At 42.2% G+C, this 22,679-nt stretch overlaps 6 protein-coding genes across 6 annotated transcripts; all 6 read right to left on the minus strand.

Moving 5' to 3' along the window:
* Positions 1-25: 25 nt before the first annotated feature.
* On the minus strand, positions 26-1,753 carry Dhod (dihydroorotate dehydrogenase 2). The gene is made up of 2 exons (XM_076774242.1): positions 1,037-1,753; positions 26-962 (listed from the first exon to the last, which is right to left on the minus strand). Exons 1-2 carry the CDS (start codon positions 1,386-1,388, stop codon positions 139-141), a joined length of 1,176 nt encoding a protein of 391 aa, XP_076630357.1. The 5' UTR covers positions 1,389-1,753; the 3' UTR covers positions 26-138.
* A 2,976-nt stretch (positions 1,754-4,729) lies between these two features.
* LOC143346021 (odorant receptor 82a-like) lies at positions 4,730-7,030 on the minus strand. Its single transcript, XM_076773731.1, has 4 exons — positions 6,863-7,030; positions 5,960-6,440; positions 5,162-5,392; positions 4,730-5,070 (listed from the first exon to the last, which is right to left on the minus strand). The coding sequence occupies exons 1-4, from the start codon at positions 7,028-7,030 to the stop codon at positions 4,730-4,732; spliced, it is 1,221 nt and encodes a 406-aa protein (XP_076629846.1).
* An 800-nt stretch (positions 7,031-7,830) lies between these two features.
* LOC143346022 (odorant receptor 67a-like) lies at positions 7,831-9,037 on the minus strand. Its single transcript, XM_076773732.1, has 3 exons — positions 8,563-9,037; positions 8,263-8,493; positions 7,831-8,171 (listed from the first exon to the last, which is right to left on the minus strand). The coding sequence occupies exons 1-3, from the start codon at positions 9,035-9,037 to the stop codon at positions 7,831-7,833; spliced, it is 1,047 nt and encodes a 348-aa protein (XP_076629847.1).
* Positions 9,038-10,392: 1,355 nt separating this feature from the next.
* Positions 10,393-12,635, minus strand: LOC143346281 (odorant receptor 82a-like). The gene is made up of 4 exons (XM_076774240.1): positions 12,389-12,635; positions 11,572-12,052; positions 10,828-11,058; positions 10,393-10,736 (listed from the first exon to the last, which is right to left on the minus strand). Exons 1-4 carry the CDS (start codon positions 12,554-12,556, stop codon positions 10,396-10,398), a joined length of 1,221 nt encoding a protein of 406 aa, XP_076630355.1. The 5' UTR covers positions 12,557-12,635; the 3' UTR covers positions 10,393-10,395.
* Positions 12,636-13,362: 727 nt separating this feature from the next.
* Positions 13,363-15,413, minus strand: LOC143346023 (odorant receptor 85b-like). Its single transcript, XM_076773733.1, has 5 exons — positions 15,279-15,413; positions 14,658-15,003; positions 14,311-14,457; positions 14,012-14,242; positions 13,363-13,703 (listed from the first exon to the last, which is right to left on the minus strand). The coding sequence occupies exons 1-5, from the start codon at positions 15,411-15,413 to the stop codon at positions 13,363-13,365; spliced, it is 1,200 nt and encodes a 399-aa protein (XP_076629848.1).
* Positions 15,414-16,363: 950 nt separating this feature from the next.
* On the minus strand, positions 16,364-22,392 carry LOC143346024 (uncharacterized). The gene is made up of 8 exons (XM_076773735.1): positions 21,692-22,392; positions 21,030-21,426; positions 19,856-20,193; positions 18,256-18,380; positions 17,954-18,185; positions 17,233-17,713; positions 16,893-17,123; positions 16,364-16,733 (listed from the first exon to the last, which is right to left on the minus strand). Exons 1-8 carry the CDS (start codon positions 21,956-21,958, stop codon positions 16,393-16,395), a joined length of 2,412 nt encoding a protein of 803 aa, XP_076629850.1. The 5' UTR covers positions 21,959-22,392; the 3' UTR covers positions 16,364-16,392.
* Between the last annotated feature and the right edge of the window lie 287 nt (positions 22,393-22,679).

Raw genomic sequence — 22,679 nt, forward strand, 5'->3', positions numbered from 1 at the left:
GCGTAAATTACTAAACATTCAAGAGCATGGTAAAAATTCTTTTATTGGCGAATACATAACAATCTTATAACTTTGAAAACAAACAATAATAAATTAACAATCTTTAAATAGGTTTGTCCGTACGTATATAACTTTTAATTATCTAACATTGGCATCTTTTCCAATCGCATCTTTGATGGATGTTAGGCCGTCCCGTTTAAGCATGTCGTTCAATTCGCGTTTAATTTTCCCTACGATCGGCGGTCCTTGGTACGCGAACGACGTGTAAAGTTGTACCAGAGAGGCGCCGGCTTTGATTTTATCGTAAGCGTCTGCTCCGGTGAAAATTCCGCCCACGCCGATTATTGGAATCGTACCACGTGTTAGTTTGTACATATCCGAAATCATTACCGTGGACATGTTAGAAAGCGGAGCTCCGCTGAGTCCTCCGCTCTCCTCTTTAAGAGAACTCGTTAGATTGTTTCGCGTGATCGTAGTGTTGCACAGTATCAAACCGTCGACTGTGGATCTCTTCCGTAGTACCACGTCCGCGATATCTTGCTTCTCCGAGTCCGACAAATCCGGAGCAAGTTTGAGTAGCAACGGCTGCTTGCTCTGTATAGATTGCCTCGTTTCATTTACTTTTGTCAATAGCTGTTCTAGATCGTTCTTGTTCTGCAGAGATCTTAATCCGGGCGTGTTTGGACTCGATACGTTAATTACAAAGTAATCCGCCACGTCCGAAAACTTCCTTATACCATCTATGTAATCTTGGATCGCGTCATCGGACGTTTTGTTTTTACCCAAGTTCACCCCAACGATACCATGGAACTTGCAGTTGTCTTTGAGCTTTCTTAGGCGGTGCCATACAGAATCGTGGCCTTCGCTATTAAACCCATATCTATTAACAACTGCTTTGTCCTCTGGTAATCTAAACAACCTAGGTTTAGGATTGCCGGGTTGAGGCTTTGGTGTAACAGATCCTATAAATACAATTAAGTATAAAAGAAATTACAAAGCAATGTTTGTTGGTTGCGAGTCATCCAGACATAGTTACCTATTTCTACAAAGCTAAAACCTATTTTGTGCAAACCCTCTACAGCTTCTCCTTGCTTGTCGAACCCAGCAGCCATCCCTATTGGGTTCTTAAACCGTAGATCCCAGACATTGATAGCAAGAGAAGCAGGATCCTCTGTGTTTTGCCTGGCAAGAAGCCCCCATTTTAAAATTTTCACAGCTGCGGTGTGCGCGATCTCGGGATCCAACAGTTGCACCAGAGGCACAGCAACATTGTTGTAAAACTTTTCGTTACCCTGGTAAATGCAAATACCACCAAACATCGTCGCAGCAGTACTGGTTACTGTCAACAGCGACTTTAGTTTCGCTCTGTTACTCAATCGTCCAGCCATTTTAAAGTATTCTTTCGAAATAAACACTTTCTTCTTATTAAAGACATTTAAACGTTGTTTTCAGGTTATGTACGTACGTTCGATTCGCAGACCGTTCGTAAAGAGATTTCGTAACGAGTTCTCGTGTAAAACTACACGAATATTGCGATTTTAATTGTTTCAAGCACATTTCGACGAAGATGTAATCGTATTTTCTGCGTTTGACGATACATGCCGGCTCTCTTTAATTCACGGATTGATAAATACGTACAGCCATGTTTGCCTCGCGATGGCATTGCACGTGACGACATAACTCCTAGAGCAGAGATGCCAGAAAGGCACCGAAGGTGCACTCTCACACTATGTCAGATCACGCGTACGTGAGCTCGTGGAGTTTCGGAAACCCGACAAAGGCAAAATGACGCATGCCCTCTTTCTCGATTCTCCGAAGTTGCCCGAAGTAATTTCGGACCACCTCGTGAGAGTCGAGAGAGAAAGGCTCACACTTTCCTTGAACACTTGAACAACTAATATCCGACCTTCCGTCAACAGGTCTCCAAGGGCCTCTGCTGACCGCTGCTGACCACTCCTGTTACTTCTGACAACGTATAACGATTACGACTGACTTCTGCCTACCTCCGCTGGACTCTGCTGACTGCTACTGACCACTCCTGATACTTCTGACAACGTATAACGATTACAACTTGTTACTGTCCGCCCCTGCTGGACTCTACTTGCCTCTGCATGCGTCTGCTGGCCTCCGTTGGCCTCTGCTGACCGCTGCTGACCACTGCTGACCACCGCTTATATTCCTGGCAACGTATAACGATTACTACTGGCTACTGCCACCCTCTGCTGACCTCTGCCAGTATCTCCCGACCTAAGCTGGCCTCTGCCAACATCTCCCGACGTCAGCTGACCATCGCTGACCACTGCTGACCGTTGCTGACAACTTGTGACATGATGTAATATAATATAATATGTTTATATGTATTAAAGTTTTGTATAATGTAAATCTATGACAATAAATGATATAATTTCAAAGAATTCTATGTATTCTCATCATTTCTTACCCCTCTTTCCCTCTCCAAATTTCCCGCCGCCAGGAAGTTCTGCGAATTCCTGGAAATGACGTCATTTCTAAGAATTCCTGAAAATTCTTGGGTCCCTGGAACTTACCGGCGTCCCTGAAACTTCTCGGAATCCCTGAAATTTCCAAGAAGTTTCAGGCAGCGGCTAAAATTCTGGCCTGAATTTTTCGGCAACATTTTAAAGAGCTATTACGTAATATTACGTAATATTACGTAACATTACGTAACAGCTCTTCAAAATTTCTCGCAGTCGGAATTTTTCGGCAAAAATTACGTAATATTACGTAACATTATGTAATATTACGTAACATTACGTAATAGCTCTTCAAAATTTCTCGCAGTCGGAATTTTTCGGCAAAAATTACGTAATATTACGTAACATTATGTAATATTACGTAATATTACGTAATAGCTCTTCAAAATTTCTCGCGGCCGGAATTTTTCAGCAAAAATTACGTAATATTACGTAACATTATGTAATATTACGTAATGACGTCATTTCCAGGAATTCGCAAAAATTCCTGGCGGCGGGAAATTTGAAATCTTTTCGGCGAACTTAGAAAATTTTAAAAGATTCGGAGTGTCTTATAACTAAGGGAATGTTTTCGATAGGAAAAGAAGGGTTAAAAATGATGAGAACACATAGAATTCATTGAAATTATATCATTTATTGCCATAGATTTACATTATACAACACTTTAATACATATAAACATATTATATTATATTACATCGTGTTACAATTTGTCAGCAACGGTCAGCAACGGTCAGCAGTGGTCAGCTGTGGTCGGCTGACGTCGAGAGAGGCCAGCAGGGGCCAGCAGAGAGATGCAGTGGGATGTAGAGGCATGCAGAGACCAGTAGGGGCAAACCGTAACAAGTAGTAAGCGTTATACGTTGTCAAAAGCATCAGAGGTGGTCAACAGCGGTCAGCAGAGACGAGCAGAGACATGCAGGGGCAAGCAGAGATCAGCAGGGGCAAACAGTAGCATGTAGTAATTGTTATACGATATCAGAAGTATCAGGGGTGGTTAGCAGTGTTCAGCAGAGGCTAGCAAAGGCATGCACAGGCAAGCAGAAGCCTGCAAAGGCAAGCAGAGACTTGTAGGGGCATGCAGTATTAAGTATTAATCGTTATACATTATCAGAAATACCTGCAGTGGTCGGTAGCGTTCGGCAGAGGCCCGGAAAGTTCAGCAGAGACAAACACACGCTGACAGAGATCAGCAAAGACCAACAGAGGTTAGCAGAAGTCAGTAGTAATCGTTATAGGTTGTCGGAAATATAAGCGATGGTCAGCAGAGTCCAGCAAAGGCAAGCAGTAATCAGGAGCAGTCAGTAACAGTCGCTGTATGGTGTCAAAAGTTGTCGGGAGTTCTGTACTTTTGTCAGCACTGGTCATCAGAGGTCATCAGAGGCAAATAGAAACCAGGAGTAATTTGCAGAGTTCAGTAATGAACTCTAGGAAGGCAAGTAAAAATACCTGGGCAGTCGTGATTCCGAATCGTATGCCGTAGACGGGAGGTCGGATTTCAGTTGTTAAGATGGAGAAGGCAAACGTGAGCCTTTCTCTCTCGACTCCCACGAGGCGGTCCGAAATTACTTCGGGCAGCTTCGGAATAATCGAGAAAGAGGGCATGTGTCAGTTTGCCTTTGTCGACTTTCCGAAACTCTACGAGCTCACGTACGCGTGATCTGGTATGTGTGAATAGGGCACCGGGTGCTGAATCTGGCATCTCTGTTCTAGAGACGCGCAACTCGATATACTTCTTTATCGTGCATATCGTTAGGCGCTCTCGATATTCAATTGTTAATTTTATTTGGTATTTTATTTCAATAGCTAAATCGAATAGTCTAGACAGATACGGGTTGCGTCTATCGATATGGATCTAATGCCTCAAACTGTTTAGTGCGACGATTTACTGAGCAACTTCGATACACGACCCATCGAATGGGCCCCATTCGTTTTTGACCGTGCAAAATTATATGAATCTGTGGATTTACGTTTTAATATATATATCTTTATTTAAATACTATATTAATATTTACAAATTAATAGAGTGGCAAGCACGAATATCTTATTTATAAGAGATTACCGTATTTAACACTCGTAAAATATATTCACGTTAACATAGTATATAAATTTGAACTATTTCAGACATTTTAGAACTTCCGTGACAGAAACTACGTCTCTATTGAAAGAAAGAAAAGAGATATGTTAAGTCTCAGTAAATTATAGCGCTAACTTATACATACCTTATAAAAGTGTTTTTTAAGTCGTAATCATAAGTCGTAGAACCGAAAGATACGACATCGAAGTTTTCACGATGCTTATATAAGTCTGCATATTGACGACGAAGAATTGTTGAGCCCTCAAGCACACAGGGTCCTGACTTTTTCTCAGGACGAAAACGATGTCCCTCGACAAATAGCTCGAAATATTGTACCAGCTGCTGCAATAAGCCGCGTATCCGATTTCTTCCATTTGATTCTTCAAGTATTCCCCCATGTAACTGTACGCGAACAACTGCATCAACACTGTACCCATTAGTATGAAGGTTTTCATCACCATCACCATGTTGCGGACATTCAGAGACACTATAAATTGAAATCCTGAAACGAGTAATACATCGTACATCAATCGAACGCGTCTGAACGCATTTCCATACGCTGCATTCTCAAGATAGAATGATTAAACTTTCACCAGTGGTGCAAATAAGCAAGCAACTCGTGAACAGTTGTATGCTCAAAATGGTGCAGATTATGTCGTTGAGCTTCTCAGCCAATGTCAGCAAATGTTTGTGCCTCTTTGCTAGTACGCTGAAACGATTCGCGGTGATCTCGTTTTCGTCGAAGAATTTCTTGAACTCAAACTTTAACACCTCCGCCTGGCCGCATAAATGAAAAGTGATACCAAAGAACAATCCATCGCTGCCTACCGAAGAAAAGAAGCGTAAAACTTGTGTACAAACATTATTGTAGGAATTATTTCTAGAAAATTTCTCGTAGATGGGAATCGAGGTACGAATGAATGGATTGGAGGCTTTTTTAAAACAATAACGTAACAAGAATTTAAATTAAATCCGGAGGAACTCAAAAGACTCTCTAACACAGAACCCACGAATACTCCCACAATTCACTAAACTTGCTCTATTCGCTCTGCTGCTCGCTTTTCTCGAAGCTTATGTGCTTGTTCGAATTCATTTTCTTTAACTCTATCTTTCATTCTCTCCTTCACTTTATTCCGTTCACCCTAGACACAGCCATCAGTTATTCGAAAAACGCATTCGATCACATTCGCGTCCAGCCCTGAGTGGCCATGGGATTTCCGTTCACAAAATAATCTCAAGTGTGATCTTTGTCCCAAAACTCTTCTTTCACAGCTCAGCCAATTGTTCCAAAACACTTCACTCAAAACATCCTTCAGCCATACCAATCAATAAACATTCACACGGAGCATCCATTACTACACTATAAATATGTATTTTAATAAAGAGTTTACCCAGATTTCCAGCGGTTGTGATCAGCATCATCGTGTACTCCATGATGAAGATCACCAGATAATAATTCTCAGGAATTCGTAGATTCTCGAAAATCAATTCGGAGGGGAACGGGTAGTCTGTTGCTTCCCCTTGCGTGCCGTTATCGTCTTCGTCCGCGGTATCCTCTATTCCAGTTGCCATTGACACGATCGTGAAAAGAGACGTGCTCATGCACGAGAAAAACAGCACACCCACGCATGCCACACGGCCCATGTAAGCGTGATGTCGCACGATCGCTCGTTTCTCAACGCCGTCTAGATCCTCGTAGTCCTTCAACGCCGAAGAAAAATTGGTGACCAAACCCTCCGAAGAGAACCGAAACTTGGCCACCTTCGACATTGCTAGGATTCCACAACCGATCAGCACCAGGGCGTCCAGGTTCTTCTCGGCGTCCGTCACGTCCAAATACATCTCCATTTGCACGATCATTACCATCATCATCTATAAATATATCAAAATATAATTTGAAAATCGTATTGACTGCTGGTTTAGGAACTAGCATGGGAAAATTTGAAAGCGAATGGAAAGAGCTTCTCTTAATCGATCGTTACATACATCTTCCCGAGGAGGTAACATCTCTGGTTCAGAAAACTAACATAAATACGCGTTCTTAAATTTCATTCGCTTTCGTTCGATATAGACGATACATTTCGAAGAAACTCGACTTTCTACGCTTTCATAAATATTTAGAGAAAATAAATAGCTGAAATATCATTGCGACGAATGCATGACTCTCTATATGCGCGAAGATATGCTTCTAGCGTATGATTTAAATTGTAATTTTTGTCTAACTTTTTTTATTTGGGCCTAGAAGATAGATGAACACACCACGAAATGACAGAACGATTAAGAAGATTCCATACCGGGCATATAATGCTGGCGATGCTTCGGAAAGCCGAAAATAAGTTGTACTTTTCAAGCGGCCAAGTGCCCACTGGCCACGCGAGGATCTTCAACGGAACCATCGCGTATTCAAAGTCTTTATTTTTCTTCATCTTCGAGGGATGCTCATAGAGATCGGAGAAAACCATTTCCAGGTAATCGACATGCGCGTTCTTTCTTTATTCGCAACAATGTACCGTATATTTCGCATTATGTTTTATTCAGCCGTAATCGCTTAACTGCCTATTGTTACATCAGCTGCGCGTTATCGAGAAAATTCCCAGGAGGATGCCCGATAGTCGACGTCTTATTCTCTTCGACGAAACGAGTTCTAAGAAAAAGCACCTTCGTGTTCAATTTTTATGGAAAATACACGTGCTCCTGTCGCGAACGCGTCCTGTTGACATAAGTGGTGGTTTTCTTTCGGAAACATGGTTCCCTTTCTTTGCAAGCAGAAGTATGAAGTCTGAAATGTCTAAATTGCGATTGATCGTAACTGAAACTGACTACCGAACTCGCAAGTTGTTCTTTTATTCATTCGCTGCCGTAACATAACAACTCGAAACAGTTTCGTATACTCCTTCGAAGGATCCAGTTGTTCACCGTGCAGTGGCACGATTCGTGAAACCGATGTAAGAAGTTATGTTGTCATTCGATGATAGTGATGTATAATATGGGAACAACACTCACCGAAAACAGAAGAAGATTACGTGAGTGAATTGATGTTGAACCGTGTATAATGTATATGATACGAAAAATGTGATTTCAATCTGTCGAATTTAAAAAGAAACGAGGGAGGACTAAATGGGAGTCTTACTATCGAATACATAAGCAGGTTTTTATGGTATTTTTTCTATGCAAAGTTCAAAGTACAAGCTATTATAAGTCAACAAGAGATTTACGAGTGTTTCCATTTTCCAGCCTCAACAATAAGAGGAGTAAAGTTGTCTTAAGTGGTAATCATAACGCGTAGGACCGAAAGATACGACATCGAGGTTTTCACGATACTCGTATAAGTCTGCATATTGACGATGAATAATTGTTGGGCTCTCAAGCATACAGGGTCTTGAGTTCTTCTCAACACGAAAACGATGTCCCTCGACAAATAGCTCGGTATGTTGTACCAGCTACTGCAATAAGCCGCGTACCCGATATCTTCCATTTGATTCTTCAAGTATTCCCCCACGTAACTGTACGCGAACAACTGCATCAACACTGCACCCATTACTATGAAGGTTTTCATCACCATCACCATGTTGCGGACGTTCAGAGACAGTATAAATTGAAATCCTGAAACGAGTAATGAATCGTACATCAATCGAACGCGTCTGAATGCATTTACATACGGTGCGTTCCCAAGATACAATGATTAAACTTTCACCAGTGGTGCAAATAAGCAAGCAACTCGTGAATAGTTGTATGCTCAAAATGGTGCAGATTATGTCGTTGAGCTTCTCCGCCATTATCAACAAATGTTTGTGCCTCTTTGCTAGCACGCTGAAACGGTTCGCGGTGTTCTCGTTTTCGTCGACGAATTTCTTGAACTCGAACTTTAGCACCTCCGCCTGGCCGCATAAATGAAAAGTGATACCAAAGAACAATCCATCGCTGCCTACCAAAGAAAAGAAGCGTAAAACTCGTATACAAACACTATACATACGTATTTTAATAAAGAGTTTACCCAGATTTCCAGCGCCCGTGACCAACAGCATCGCGTACTCCACGACGAAAATCACCAGATAGTAATTCCCAGGCACTCGTAGAATCTCCAAAGTCATTTCAGAGGGGATCGGGTAGTCTATTGTTTCCCCTTGCGTGCCGTTATCGTCTTCGATCACGGTATCCTCCATTCCAGCTAATATCGATACGATCGTGAAAAGAGACGAAGTCATGCACGAGAAACACACCACACCTATGCACGCCATACGGCCCAAGTAAGCGTGATGTCGCACGATCGCTCGTTTCTCAACGCCGCCTAGATCCTCGTAGTCCTTCATCGCCGAATAAAAATTGGTGATCAATGCTTCCGGACAGAACCGGAACTTGAGAACCTTCGACACCGCCAGGATTCCACAACCGATCAGCACTAAGGCGTCCAGGTTCTTCTCGGCGTCCGTCAAGTCCAAATACACTTCCATGTGCACAATCGTTAACATTATCATCTATAAATATATAAAAATAGAATTTGAAAATCGTAGCGACTGCTGGTTTAGGAACTAGAATGGGAAAATTTGAAAGCGAATGGTAAGAGCTTCTCTTAATTGATCGTTACATATATCCTCCGGAGAAGGTAACACCTTTGATTCAGAAAATTAACATACATACGCGTTCTTGGTTTTCATTCGCTTTCGTTCGATATAGACGATACATTTCGTAGAAACAATTTATCACTCGTCTTTCTACGCTTTCATAAATATTTGGAGAAAATAATGGGCACATAATTTAGAAAGGATAAGGATACAGAGGATAGATGAAGGCCGTTAAAATTTGGGATATTCTGAATAACGGACTACGAAACGATAGAAGGATTAAAAACAAAAGCTTCCATACCAAGAATATAATGCTGGCGATGGTTCGGAAAGCTGAATATATGTTATACTTCTGAAGCGGCCAAGTGCCCAATGGCCACGAAAGAATTCTCAACGGAACCATTGCGTATTCGAAGTCTTTATTCTTCTTCATCTCCGAGGGATGTTCATAGAGATCGGAGAAAACCGTTCCCAGGTAATCGACATGCGCGTTCTTTCTTTATTCGCAACAATGTACCGTGTGTTTAGGTTTATGTTTTATTCAGCCGTAATTGCTTAACTACCTATTGTTACATCAGCTGCGCGTTATCGAGAAAATTCCCAGGAGGATGCCCGATAGCGCACATCTTGTTCTCTTCGACGAAACATGTTCTAAGAAAAAGTACCTTCGAGTTCAATTTTTATGGAAAATACACGTGTTTCCGTCGCGAATGCGTCCTGTCGACATAAGTAGTGGTTTACTTTCGAAAACTTGGTTTCCTTTCTTTGCAAGCAGAAGTATGAAGCCTGAAATGTCTAAATTGCGATTGATCGTAACTGAAACTGACCACCGAACCCGCAAGTTGTTCTTTTATTCATTCGCTGCCGTAAGATAACGACTCGAAATAGTTTCGTATACTCCTTCGAAGGATCTAGATGTTCACTGTGCTGTGGCACGATTCGTGAAACCGATGCAAGAAGCTATGTTGTCATTCGATGATAGTGATGTATAACATGGGATCAACACTCACCGAGAACAGAAGAAGATTACGTGAGTGAATTGATGGTGAACTGTGTATAATATATATGATACGAAAAATGTGATTGCAATCTGTCGAATTTAAAAAGAAACGAGGGAGGACTGGAAGTCTTACTATCGAATACATAAACAGGTTTTTACGGTATTTTTTTTATGTAAAGTTCAAAGTACAAACTATTATAAGTTAACGAAAGATTTACGAGTGTTTCCATTTTCCAGCCCCAAAAATAAGAGAAGTAAAATTGTCTTAAGTGGTAATCATAACGCGTAGGACCGAAAGATACGACATCGAGGTTTTCACGATACTCATATAAGTCTGCATATTGACGATAAAGAATTGTTGGGCTCTCAAGCACACAGGGTCCTGACTCTTTCTCAGGACGAAAACGATGTCCCTTGACAAATAGCTCGGTATGTTGTACCAGCTGCTGCAATAAGCCGCATATCCGATTTCTTCCATTTTATTCTTCAAGTACTCCCCCACGTAACTGTACGCGAACAACTGCATCAACACTGTGCCCATTACTATGAACGTTTTCATCACCATCACCATGTTGCGGACGTTCAGAGACAGTATAAATTGAAATCCTGAAACGAGTAATACATCGTACATCAATCGAACGCCTCTGAACGTATTTACATACGGTACGTTTCCAAGATAAAATGGTTAAACTTTCACCAGTGGTGCAAATAAGCAAGCAACTCGTGAACAGTTGTATGCTCAGAATGGCGCGAATTATGTCATTGAGCTTTTCAGCCATTTTCAACAAATGTTTGTGCCTCTTTGCTAGTACGCTGAATCGATTCGCGGTGTTCTCGTTTTCGTCGAAGAATTTCTTGAACTCGAACTTTAACACCTCCGCCTGGCCGCATAAATGAAAAGTGATACCAAAGAACAATCCATCGCTGCCTACCAAAGAAAAGAAGCGTAAAACTCGTATACAAACATTATTGTAGGAATTATTTGTAGAAAATTTCTCGTAGATGGGAATCGAGGTACGAATGAATGGATTGGAGGCTTTTTTAAAGCAATAACGTAACAGGAACTTAAATCAAACCCAGAGGAACCCTCAAGACTCTCTCACAGAACCCACGAATACTCCCACAATTCACTAAACTCGCTCTATTCGCTCTGCTGCGTGCTTTTCTCGAAGCTTATGTGCTTGTTCGAATTCATTTTCTTTCACTCTATCTTTCGAAAAACGTATTCGATCACATTCGCGTCCAGCCCTGAGTGGCCATGGGATTTCCGTTCACAAAATAATCTCAAGTGTGATCTTTGTCCCAAAACTCTTCTTTCACAGCTCAGCCAATTGTTCCAAAACACTTCACTCAAAACATTCCTCAGCCATACCAATCAATAAACATTCACACGGAGCATCAATTCCTACACTATAAATAGTTATTTTAATAAAGAGTTTACCCAGATTTCCAGCGGCTGTGATCAGCAGCATTCCGTACTCCACGATGAAAATCACCAGATAATAATTCTCAGGCACTCGTAGACTCTCGAAAATCAATTCGGAGGGGATCGGGTAGTCTGTTGCTTCCCCTTGCGTGACGTTATCGTCTTCGTTCGCGGTATCCTCTATTCCTGCCACTATTGACACGATCGTGAAAAGAGACGTGCTCATGCACGAGAAAAACAGCACACCCACGCATGCCACACGGCCCATGTAAGCGTGATGTCGCACGATCGCTTGTTTCTCAACGCCGCCTAGATCCTCGTAGTCCTTCAACGCCGAAGAAAAATTGGTGACCAAACCCTCCGAAGAGAACCGAAACTTGGCCACCTTTGACACTGCTAGGATTCCACAACCGATCAGCACCAGGGCGTCCAGGTTCTTCTCGGCGTTCGTCACATCCAAATACACCTCCATTTGCACGATCATTACCATCATCATCTATAAATATATCAAAATATAATTTGAAAATCGTATCGACAGCTGGTTCAGAAACTAGCATGGGAAAATTTGAAAATTTTCATTCGCTTTCGTTCGATATAGACAATTGCATTTCGAAGAAACAGTCTATCACACGTCTTTCTACGCTTTCATAAATATCTAGAGAAAATAAATAGCTGGAATATCATTGCGACGAATGCATGACTCTCCATATGCGCGAAGATATGCTTCTAGCGTATAATTTAAATTGTAATTTTCGTCTAACTTTTTTTATTTGGGCCCTGAGGATAGATGAACATACCATGAAATGACAGAACGATTAAGAAGATTCCATACCAAGAATATAATGCTGACGATGCTTCGGAAAGCCGAATATAAGTTGTACTTTTCAAGCGGCCAAGTGCCCACTGGCCACGCGAGGATCTTCAACGGAACCATTGCGTATTCAAAGTCTTTATTCTTCTTCATCTTCGAGGGATGCTCATAGAGATCGGAGAAAACCATTTCCAGGTAATCGACATGCGCGTTCTTTCTTTATTCGCAACAATGTACCGTATATTTCGCTTTATGTTTTATTCAGCCGTAATCGCTTAACTGCCTATTGTTACATCAGCTGCGCGTTATCGAGAAAATTCCCGGGAGGATGCCCGATAGCGCACATCTTGTTCTTTTCGATAAAACGTGTCCTAAGAAAAAGTACCTTCGAGTTCAATTTTTATGGGAAATACACGTGTTCCCGTCGCGAACGCGTCCTGTCGACATAAGTGGCGGTTTTCTTTCGAAAACATGGTTTCCTTTCTTAGCAAGCAGAAGTATGAAGTCTGAAATGTCTAAATTGCGATTGATCGTAACTGAAACTGACCACCGAACTCGCAAGTTGTTCTTTTATTCATTCGCTGCCGTAAGATAACGACTCGAAATAGTTTCGTATACTCCTTCGAAGGATCTAGATGTTCACTGTACAGTGGCACGATTCGTGAAACCGATGTAAGAAGCTATGTTGTCATTCGATGATAGTGATGTATAATATGGGAACAACACTCACCGAAAACAGAAGAAGATTACGTGAGTGAATTGATGGTGAATTGTGTATAATATATACGATACGAAAAATGTGATTGCAGTCTGTCGAATTAAAAAAGAAACGAGAAAAGACTTGTTAGTGGATGTCTTACTGTTTAATGCAGAAACAGGTTTGTACGTTACTTTTTTATATAAAGTTGAAAAGACAAACAATTATAACGCTCGAACAAAAGTTCGACACATACATTGTCAACAACTGATCTACAAGTGTTTTAAGTAAAATTGTCTTAAGTGGTAATCATAACACGTAGGACCGAAAGATACGACATCGACGTTTTCACGATACTCATGTAAGTCTCCATATTGACGACGAAGAAATGTTGGGCCCTTAGCTGCATCGGGTCCTGACTCTTTCTCAGGACGAAAACGATGTCCCTCGACAAATAGCTCGGTATGTTGTACCAGCTGCTGCAATAAGCCGCATATCCGATTTCTTCCATTGTATTCTTCAAGTACTCCGCCACGTAACTGTACGCGAATAATTGCGACATTACTATGCTCATTACTATGAACGTTTTCATCACCATTACTATGTTGTGGACGTTCAGAGACAGTATAAATTGAAATCCTGAAACGAGTACGAATCGTCAATAACTCGAGCGTACGTTTCGCGCTCGATGTTACCCCTTTGCGATCCAACAATTTTAAAAAATTTATAAATGCTTGGAACTTCGATATCCTTCATTTGTTTCGTCGATTCAGTTTCTGTTACCACAAATGAAGCTTGAACATTTATTTTGAACATTTGACAAATTTTAGTCCATATTTTCAGTTACCAGATATTGAGTATATATAGAAATCCAAAAATTAGACGTTAAAAAAGAGTTTAAATACTCTCCTTGCGAGCGAAAACAACGTAGAAATGAGTTTTTTTACCTGTAATGCAAATAAGGAAGTAACTCGTGAGCAGTTGTATGAGCAATATGGTGCTCATTGTATCGTTTAGATCCTTAAACAATTTCAAGAGATGGTAGTGTCTCGAGGCTAATTCGTGAAAATGGCGTATCATGTTCTCGCTTTCATCGATGAATCTGTTGAACTCCATCTTCAATATCCCTGCTTGGCCACACAGGTGAAAAGCGATGCCGAAGAACAAACTGTCGCTGCCTACGAAAAAGGAAATTGATCGATTGTCCGCACACGATGAAAAATGGCTATATAAGGTGAATCGTTACCGAGATTTCCAGCGGACATGACTAGCAGCATAATATTCTCCGTGATAAAAATCAAGGGATAGGAATTCTCCGGTATGTGCAGAATTTCCATAGTCAGTTCGGAGGGAAACGGATAATTCATCGGTTCCTTTTGAGTAGTATTGTTATCTTCATGGGGAGGGGGGGGGGGGGAATTGGTAATAAAACGTTACAAACTTTCTGAGTACCACAAAATATTCTTTAGAAATGGTAATGCATTATTTCGAATTAAATGGGGGATACTTTGCTCCCAAAAATTGTTCAAAATTATACACTACCGAAATATTGAAACTTTACGAGTAGAAAATGTAGTGAAAACTTTTTAATACCAAATTTGTTCCTTTGGTTCACCGTAGTATTGTCTTTGGTTAACGCCTGCGTGATCGACATGAGCGTCACAGCTGTAAACGAGAAACCCATCACGCCCACACACGCTACTCGGCTCATATAAGCGTGCTGTCGCATGATTGCTCGTTTCTCGACTCCGCAGAACTCCTTGTAGTCTCTCACCGCCGAAGAAAAATTGGTGATCAACCCGTAGGGATTGAAATGGAACCATATCACTTTCGACACCGCCAAAACGCCACAACCGATCAGCATCACAGCTTCCAGATTCTTCTCTGCGTTGTTCAGGTCCAACCATATCTCGACGCTCATGATCGTCAGAATTGTTATCTAGACACAGGACTTTTTACAATTTTTTACCTTTTATTTTCAAATTTAGTAAACTGAAATTTTTAATTCATTTCTGAAAGTAGGAAATGCAATGGCCAGAGAATTATGGCTTGAAATTAAATTCACTACTAAGAGTAGGAAATGCAACGATCATTATTTCTACCAAAGGTATTAAAAAGACAATTAATAATTTGCACCCAAATTCAATGGTGTAAACATCTCTCGATCGAAACAGGTACGCGCGAAGCCACGCGATAGAAACGTTACATTCATACCAAGATGGTGATAGAGAGAATGGTTCGTAAGGTCGAGAATAAGTTGTACTTTTGAAGAGGCCAAGTGCCCACGGGCCACGCGAGGATCTTCAACGGATTCATCGCGTAAGCGAAGTCTTTCTCCGACGACGTCATCTTCGAGGGATGCACGAACGGATCGGAGGAAATTTAACCCACGCAATCGACGCACGTTCACTTCGATTCGAACAATGTAGTATATTTTTCGGTTTATATTTTATTCAACCGTAATCGCTTTACCGCCTGTCGACAAACTGCCCACCGCCATTACGTCAGCTGCGCGTTACAGGGAAAATTCCGGGAAGGGTTGGCGGTTCAATCGTGGACATTTTGTTCTTGTTCGAGTTGCTAAGTTTTCCTGTTCTTCGCGAAAACAATTTTTCGTTCCCCCAGGAAAGTTTTCTACCGGAACAGGAAAACTTCCCGCGAGAAGACGAGCCGGAATGTCTTCGAGGAACGTTCGGCGGCTTAAGAGCGAGGTTCATGACTATTTTCTCGTCGCGAGTGTGTACTCTGTCAACGTACGTGGTATTTTCCGAGGAAGAAAAGGTACCGTGAAATGTCTAAATTGTGATCGATTGCTTACGAAACTATCAGCTGAACTCCGGAAGTGTTTTCTTTATTTATTCGCTACTACCGTAAGATAACGACTCGATCCAGTTTTCTACAGTCGTTCGAAGGATCGTGACGTTATCCTTGTGACGACACATCTCGTGGAGGGAAATATGTGGATGATTGCAATATTATATCTATCGCATCGTAAGGTGTGCAGAATATTGAATGAATACCCGGGGGACGAAACATTGGGTAAGCAAGTACAGTTATAATAAAAGTTGAAGTTTGAGAAAATGAGTAAATGGCAAGTTAATTGCATCTTCGTTTCAATGAAATTATTTACGATCAGTTTCACTCAGTGAAAGATCAAGGAATCAATCGAGACTAGAGAAAACAAGTTTCAATCGTTTTCCTCTAACATCTAGCGAACGCAACTTTGCTCAATTTCGATTAATTATACTTCTTTATTTACTTCACAAAATCTTTGTGCATCTATCGGGGTAACTGTTTCCAAATGTGCTTTCACAATGCAAACGGTGCATCAAGAGGTTATCATAGCTCTCAACACCGATAGATACGACATCGAGGTTTTCATGATACTCATGTAAGTCTCCATATTGACGACGAAGAACTTCCCAGCCTTCAGGTGCACTGGAACCTGGGCTCTCAGCAGAACAAAAACGATATCCTTCGATAAGCTGGGTGGAATGTCGTACCAGCAGCTGCAATAAATCGAGTACCCGATGTCTTCCATTTGATTCTTTAAGTACTCGCCCACGTAACTGTACGCGAACAACTGCGTCAACAACGTGGCCATTACCATGAACGTTTTTATCACCATCACTACGTTGTGGGTACTCAGAGACAAAATAAACTGAAACCCTGAAAAGAGCGACAATATTATCTTTCTGCTTTCCAGCAAGAGAAAGTCGCCGATTGTATTCCTAAGTATTTTATTCGTTCCTTTTGCAGATTTAACCACTCGCGCTGGATACGATTCGAAGACATTTTTAATGTAAATAACGCCTTATGAACGTTTACCGGATGTGCAGATAAGCACGCAGCTCGTTAACAGCTGTATCACCAAGATGGAACTGAGTATATGATCCAACTGTTCGATCAAGTTCAAGATGTGACAATGCCTGTTGGTTAACGCGTCGAAACGGTTCTTCGTGGCCTCGCTTTCGCTGGTAAATCTGCCAAAGTCCAGCTTCAGGACCTCTGCTTGACCACACAGGTGAAAAGTGATGCCATATATCAGTCCGTCGCTACCTGCCCAACGCGTTGTTCCAGTAATTTATTATTAATTAACTCTAAAATGGCGGAGATAACTCGTGGACATTTTTAAACGTCGCTAATGGACACTTTGGGAAATAATTACCAAGGTTTCCGGTGCTGGTGATCAGCAACATCGCGTATTCCAAGAGGTAGATGACTGGGTACAAATTTCTAGATACATTTAAACTGTTCATCGTGTGTTCTGAAGGAATAGGATAGTCCAGGGGCTCGTCTTGGGTATCGTTGGCGTTTTCTATCGGGATATCTTCGTCCTCGGCCAGCATCGGAAGCGTTAGGAACAACGTGGACCCTAGATACGAAAAGCCTATGACGCTGGCGCACGCTACTCGTCCCATGAAGGCGTGTCGTCTCACAATCGCCCGTTTCTCTACTCCAGATAGGTCGTCGTAGTCCTTCACCGCCGCGGTGAAGGTGGACATCAGGCCATTGGCGCGAAGACGGAACAACGCCACCTTCGATATCGCTAATATGGCGGAGGTGGTCAGTACCAGGGTGTCCAAGTTCTTTTCGGGGTTGCTGTGATCCAAATATATCTCCGTCTGTACAATGGTTATCATTAACAGCTGCATAAACAAAAACGTGTTTCAGACAGAATTGGTATCTCGGTGACGCTGCTTTCGACTTCCGAATTTAAATGTCCTTTTGAAAGGAGACACGGTGGTGGCCATTTCTTTAATTCAGTCGATATTTTGAGCGAAAGAGCTAGCTTGGACACGGCGTTCGAAAGCTCTAAAGAGCGTCAACTTAAGATCCTCGACATTGGAAGTGCCAAGTATCACAATAGTAATTTAAAAGTGCCATACCAGAAGACTGATAGCGACGCCGAATCGCAGGATCGAGGAAACGTTGAATTTCTCGAGGGGCCAGGTACCCACGGGCCACGCGAGGATCTTCAACGGGACCATTGCGTAAGCAAAGTCCTTGCTCGAGGACGCGTTCATTTTTTTAGGAACGCCACGAAGAGATCGTAGAAAACCGTTCCCAAGCGTACACGACGCATGTCCTTTTTCCTCCGCTCGACCAGCAACAATGTAGCGGTGTTTTTCAGTTTATGTTTTATTCAACCGTAATCGCTTAACTACCTGTCGCAACGAACAGTTCTTACGTCAGGTGCGTGTTATCGGGAAATTTCCGAGATAGAGGGTACCCAGATATCGATATCTTCTTCTTGTTCGATCCGGCAAGCTTTCCCTCGGGCGTCTTCTTTTCGTCCAAGGCGGAACGAACTTCCTACGCAAACACGGTCTACAGAATTGCATTTTGAGTTCGAGAAGAAAAGTGCGGAAGACAGTTTTCAAAGAATATTCAATTTTAATAGGAAATGGATGGGTTAAGAATAAAGTTTAAGGCTGTTTTCTTACCTGCGAACCTGCGTTCTATCCGACGTAAGTACCGCTTGCTTTCGAAGGGATCGCTCCCTTTCTTGGAAGGATGGAACACCGAGCTCTGAAATGTCTAAATTGCGATTGATTGCTTGTAAAACTAACAACTGGAATCGGAAGTTTTTCCATTATTCATTCGACTGCTGTAAGATAACCACTCGAACTAGTTTGTACAGTTTGAAGGATCGCGAGACGTTCCCCTCGTGGTGACACGATTCGCAAGACCGATGCGAGTTTCCGGAAGGAGTTACGTCGTTATTCCGTGTCGCTGGATGACAGTAATCCTGTTCATGTTGCCTCGCGAGACGTATACATGGGATTAATTCACGCGGGAATTAAGAGAAGAAACATTGGGTGAGCGAACGAAACATAAATTGCGAAGGAAATAGTGGTACGTGTACGTTACCTCCGGATGTGGTCGTTCCGGCGTCCTCTGCAGCGTCGTTGAGGGTTTTATGGCACCTGGATAGACGCAAACCGTGGAAATGGGAGTGGGGGGCCGGAAACCGCAAAAAAGGAAGCTTCGTTTCGTTCTAAAGTCCTGGTAAAGCTTAAATTCGTGGATCCTCTCTTGAATTTTAAGACTTTTGTATGGGGCGTGCGAAACTTGTTTTGGTCCGACGGCCATTTTGTAGCGACACTTCATATTTTATTTATCACAAGATAAAAATGTATACAGGATATTGGTTTAATGCGGAGTGAGAAGAGACGGAGACAAAGAATAAGGAAAGTGAATGAAAATGATGCTGGTGTTGACGATACTCGACGTTGGTTGTTTTCTTTACCAATTGTTTCAAATCGATTGAACCCTCGTCTGAAGCATAAAGTAATCTCTGTATTATTTGCAGAGATATGTTAAATATCTTTCGTCTCTATTTATGATTCTTTTCTAAATTGTACCGTAACGGTTTTGCCGGAGGATTCGTTTCTACGTGGCAAACAAAGGTAAGAAATATGGCCAATGGTTGGAAGGAGACACGAAACGAGTCATTATGGCAGTTAGGAACGATGAAATGGGGATTAATGCCATTTGTCGAACATATGTCGTGTCAAAACCAACCGTAAATCGGTGATTGGGGGGAAAGAATTCGTTTGCTGGCACCAGCACAAGGCTCGAACGACCCTAAGATTTATCATTCGAAATTTCATTTTTCGAATCTACTATTTATAAGCACGATTTAAATAAAAATTTGATAATACTCGAATCTCTCCTGAGCGAACAATTATTTCGTATCTTTCCAGATACTGGAAGCAAATGTACCTTCGAAGTGGCAACGTCGTAGCGGACTCCATTGACGTAGATTCGTGGCCGATACGTTTTCATTTGTCCATCATCGCCTTCAGAACGGACAGGTAGGAGGTTGACGCTTTCAATATCTCCTTGAACGTGTACAAGTTCATCGACACGAATTTCCCGGCAGTGACGCTGTACGGCGAGTTTCCGCGATCGATGATCAACACCAGGTCTCTCGCCACGCGTCCTGGAGAATAATACCAGGGCGAATCGTAGGCGGCAAACGCGATCTCCTCCGTTTGGGATTCGAGACTGTCGCCGGCGTAGGTGTAAACGTACAGCTGCACCAGCAACGTCACGATGATCACGATGCACTTCAACGCGCCAATATTGTCATTCGCGTTCAGGCAGACCAGCATCGTGAATCCTGGTCGGAGACAATACGCAAGGTATGGTAGTGAGTTCATAAAAAACTAGTTACGAGCAGTTATGCAGATAAAATAACCTCCTGAGTTATCTCTAAGTTTATTTAAAACTCAATATCGAGTATCATTACTTAACTTAGTGCATCTTCTGGGACTTAGAAAATTGTCTCTCACATTAACAGAAAACTGTTCTAAATTAGCAATATTTTCTTGTTTTATTTTTGACTCGTTTGTGTTAAAAGATAACAAATTAGTGTTATTGGTAATTAGCCCCAGGCCTTGATAAGCCTAGATCTGTTTGGCCTGGAGTCGAAAAAACATGGAATCAGGTGCGACAGTCGGTGATACGATGAATCTATAATCGATATTGACACACGCGTGTAATGGATACTTCGAATACCTATTATGGAGCAATGAGATCGCATTATGTCGGATACAACAGGTTCGGTTAACTGGTTTTCTATGTCTGAAATATGGGCGACGAGTTCCGTAGCGTCTCTAACTCATGATGGTGCGTTTTAGACGTTGAACGGTGTTTAAATTAGGTATTCAGAATGCGCGGCGAATATCGTACGAGTAGGATAGGAAACATCGTTTTTATAAAATTATGTCTACGCGTAAAAATAGTATAATTTGCTCTAAGCTGAAAAGAATGTCTACGAGTTTCTATAATAAGTGGGTATTGCCATTTGTTTCAATAAATAGAAGGTTGAATTTAGACTGCAAAACTTCTATCACTGTACAGATATCCACTAAAGAGCGTCTCAAGAAACGAAGAAAATTATTCCAGTGTGCTTTATGTCGCAGAAAATGTGTTTAGTTTGGAAAGTCGATTTACCTTCTACGCACAAGAGCATCGTGCTCATCAGCAGCTGTATCAGCATGACCATGTTGAAGCTCTGCTCGAGATCGTCGGCGAGCACCACGAGGCGACAGTGTCGTTTCACGAGCAGACCGATTCTCTCGCGATGCCTGGACTTGTCTGCCTCAATTTCAGCGAAATTCATCTTGAGCACCTCGAACTGACCGCACAGGTGCATCGTCAAGTAGAAGAAGAATCCGTCGTTGCCGCAATGAGCGACGGCGTTGACGAAGATCTGTGCAGCTTGCACCACGAGCACGCAAATCTGACGCATCCAGGGCAGAGGACCGAACACGCAATAGGTCGCCAGGAAATAGTCTACCCTCGAAAACTGCTCGAAGCTGGTCGTTGAATTCCCTAGGCTTTTACGCATCTAAACAGAATTTAGTCAATTGTCACGAAGGGCTGCTAATGGGAAAAATATAGGGTGCGTCAAAACTGCTGATAGAACTCAAGAACGAAAGAAATGTTACTGAATATCCACAGCAGTAATGATTCTTATAATGAACACGTGATTCGTAAGTTGAACATGTCTATTCCTCCTAAACTGGGGGATCCTCCTCGTATAAATGTTTGCTGGTGTCAAATTTCGCCCCCGCTGCACGAAAGATGAAGTTTAATGATTTAGTGGATCGAACCTGAGTGGGCAGAAGAAGGCTGAGCGGGAGAGCTTTGACAACGAAGGAGAGTCCAGAGGCAAAGCCCAGATACAGCATCATCGTGGCAACGAGGCTTCCTTTCCGAGCGTACTCCATCATGACGCGTCGATGACGGGAGTCCTTGACGGTGGACCAGTCTTCGGCGATTGATTTCACCAGAGAATAGGTGTGCTTCCAGTTGTAGCGCAAGATAAGCAACTTCGAGAGGCTGATGACGGAGGACAGGTCCATGACGAATGCGTCCATCGTATCGTCGATGTCGAGACAGTGACGATAGACCTCCAGCGTCAGGCTGTAGATAGTACTGATCTAATTACGGAAAAGGTTCTTGGGCAATCTCGTCGATCTTTGTAGAGTAACGATATAAATTAAGCTCGTGCGTCGGCCTCTCGAGCTAGGCACGTTCGAACGATCGTTCAAGGGAGCAAACTTGAATCACGGGTTAAAGATAGATTAGAAAGTAGAATTGTAAGATTCGTGTAAAAGGAATCAAAGAAACTTCCGGTGAAAGGGTATCATAAATCTTTGTACTCCTCGTGTCATCTAACCCCTTATGAGTCCAGCGCGTGATGGCCACGATCGGCCATCTTGTGTCCAGCAGCGACTAGACTCGATTCAATAACTTTTGTCATAGTCATGTACGCGTTCTAGTTTATGTATTTTTAACAAAAAACGCTTACTCACGATTAGTTTTCACTGTTGTTATATCGAAATAACCATATCCAAGCAATTCACGACAATTTTTCAACCGATTTTCTTAAATCTAACTATTTATTCCAATTTGTGTCGTATGCTTTAACGCGTCGAAGCCTCTGGATGGAAAACGTGCAAGTCTACGATTCCTACTCGTGATCGGTGAGTAAAAGGTGCCTAATTGCGACCATACTTGCGTTATCAAAGCGAAAATCCATCGACCGGTGGACGACGCGACGAAACTGTTGCTGTTCAAGGGCCATATTCCGATCAA

Source organism: Colletes latitarsis, chromosome 10 (genome assembly GCF_051014445.1).
Source record: "Colletes latitarsis isolate SP2378_abdomen chromosome 10, iyColLati1, whole genome shotgun sequence".
In the NCBI taxonomy this organism is placed as follows: Eukaryota; Metazoa; Arthropoda; class Insecta; order Hymenoptera; family Colletidae; genus Colletes; species Colletes latitarsis.

What these genes read in the sequence shown, in the direction of transcription:
- Dhod (XM_076774242.1), bottom strand. Translation starts at nt 1,388, where the DNA reads ATGGCTGGACGATTGAGTAACAGAGCGAAACTAAAGTCGCTGTTGACA. An exon ending in TTTTAGCTTTGTAGAAATAG is followed by an intron (nt 963 to 1,036) that starts GTAACTATGTCT and finishes TTGTATTTATAG; the next exon opens with GATCTGTTACACCAAAGCCT.
- LOC143346021 (XM_076773731.1), bottom strand. Translation starts at nt 7,030, where the DNA reads ATGGTTTTCTCCGATCTCTATGAGCATCCCTCGAAGATGAAGAAAAAT. An exon ending in TCGCCAGCATTATATGCCCG is followed by an intron (nt 6,441 to 6,862) that starts GTATGGAATCTT and finishes ATATATTTATAG; the next exon opens with ATGATGATGGTAATGATCGT. An exon ending in CTTGCTTATTTGCACCACTG is followed by an intron (nt 5,071 to 5,161) that starts GTGAAAGTTTAA and finishes TACTCGTTTCAG; the next exon opens with GATTTCAATTTATAGTGTCT.
- LOC143346022 (XM_076773732.1), bottom strand. Translation starts at nt 9,037, where the DNA reads ATGTTAACGATTGTGCACATGGAAGTGTATTTGGACTTGACGGACGCC. An exon ending in CACGGGCGCTGGAAATCTGG is followed by an intron (nt 8,494 to 8,562) that starts GTAAACTCTTTA and finishes TTTCTTTGGTAG; the next exon opens with GCAGCGATGGATTGTTCTTT. An exon ending in CTTGCTTATTTGCACCACTG is followed by an intron (nt 8,172 to 8,262) that starts GTGAAAGTTTAA and finishes TACTCGTTTCAG; the next exon opens with GATTTCAATTTATACTGTCT.
- LOC143346281 (XM_076774240.1), bottom strand. Translation starts at nt 12,556, where the DNA reads ATGGTTTTCTCCGATCTCTATGAGCATCCCTCGAAGATGAAGAAGAAT. An exon ending in TCGTCAGCATTATATTCTTG is followed by an intron (nt 12,053 to 12,388) that starts GTATGGAATCTT and finishes ATATATTTATAG; the next exon opens with ATGATGATGGTAATGATCGT. An exon ending in CTTGCTTATTTGCACCACTG is followed by an intron (nt 10,737 to 10,827) that starts GTGAAAGTTTAA and finishes TACTCGTTTCAG; the next exon opens with GATTTCAATTTATACTGTCT.
- LOC143346023 (XM_076773733.1), bottom strand. Translation starts at nt 15,413, where the DNA reads ATGACGTCGTCGGAGAAAGACTTCGCTTACGCGATGAATCCGTTGAAG. An exon ending in GAACCAAAGGAACAAATTTG is followed by an intron (nt 14,458 to 14,657) that starts GTATTAAAAAGT and finishes CTCCCCATGAAG; the next exon opens with ATAACAATACTACTCAAAAG. An exon ending in CATGTCCGCTGGAAATCTCG is followed by an intron (nt 14,243 to 14,310) that starts GTAACGATTCAC and finishes CCTTTTTCGTAG; the next exon opens with GCAGCGACAGTTTGTTCTTC.
- LOC143346024 (XM_076773735.1), bottom strand. Translation starts at nt 21,958, where the DNA reads ATGGACGCATTCGTCATGGACCTGTCCTCCGTCATCAGCCTCTCGAAG. An exon ending in GCGTCGCTATCAGTCTTCTG is followed by an intron (nt 17,714 to 17,953) that starts GTATGGCACTTT and finishes TTGTTTATGCAG; the next exon opens with CTGTTAATGATAACCATTGT. An exon ending in CGTGCTTATCTGCACATCCG is followed by an intron (nt 16,734 to 16,892) that starts GTAAACGTTCAT and finishes CGCTCTTTTCAG; the next exon opens with GGTTTCAGTTTATTTTGTCT.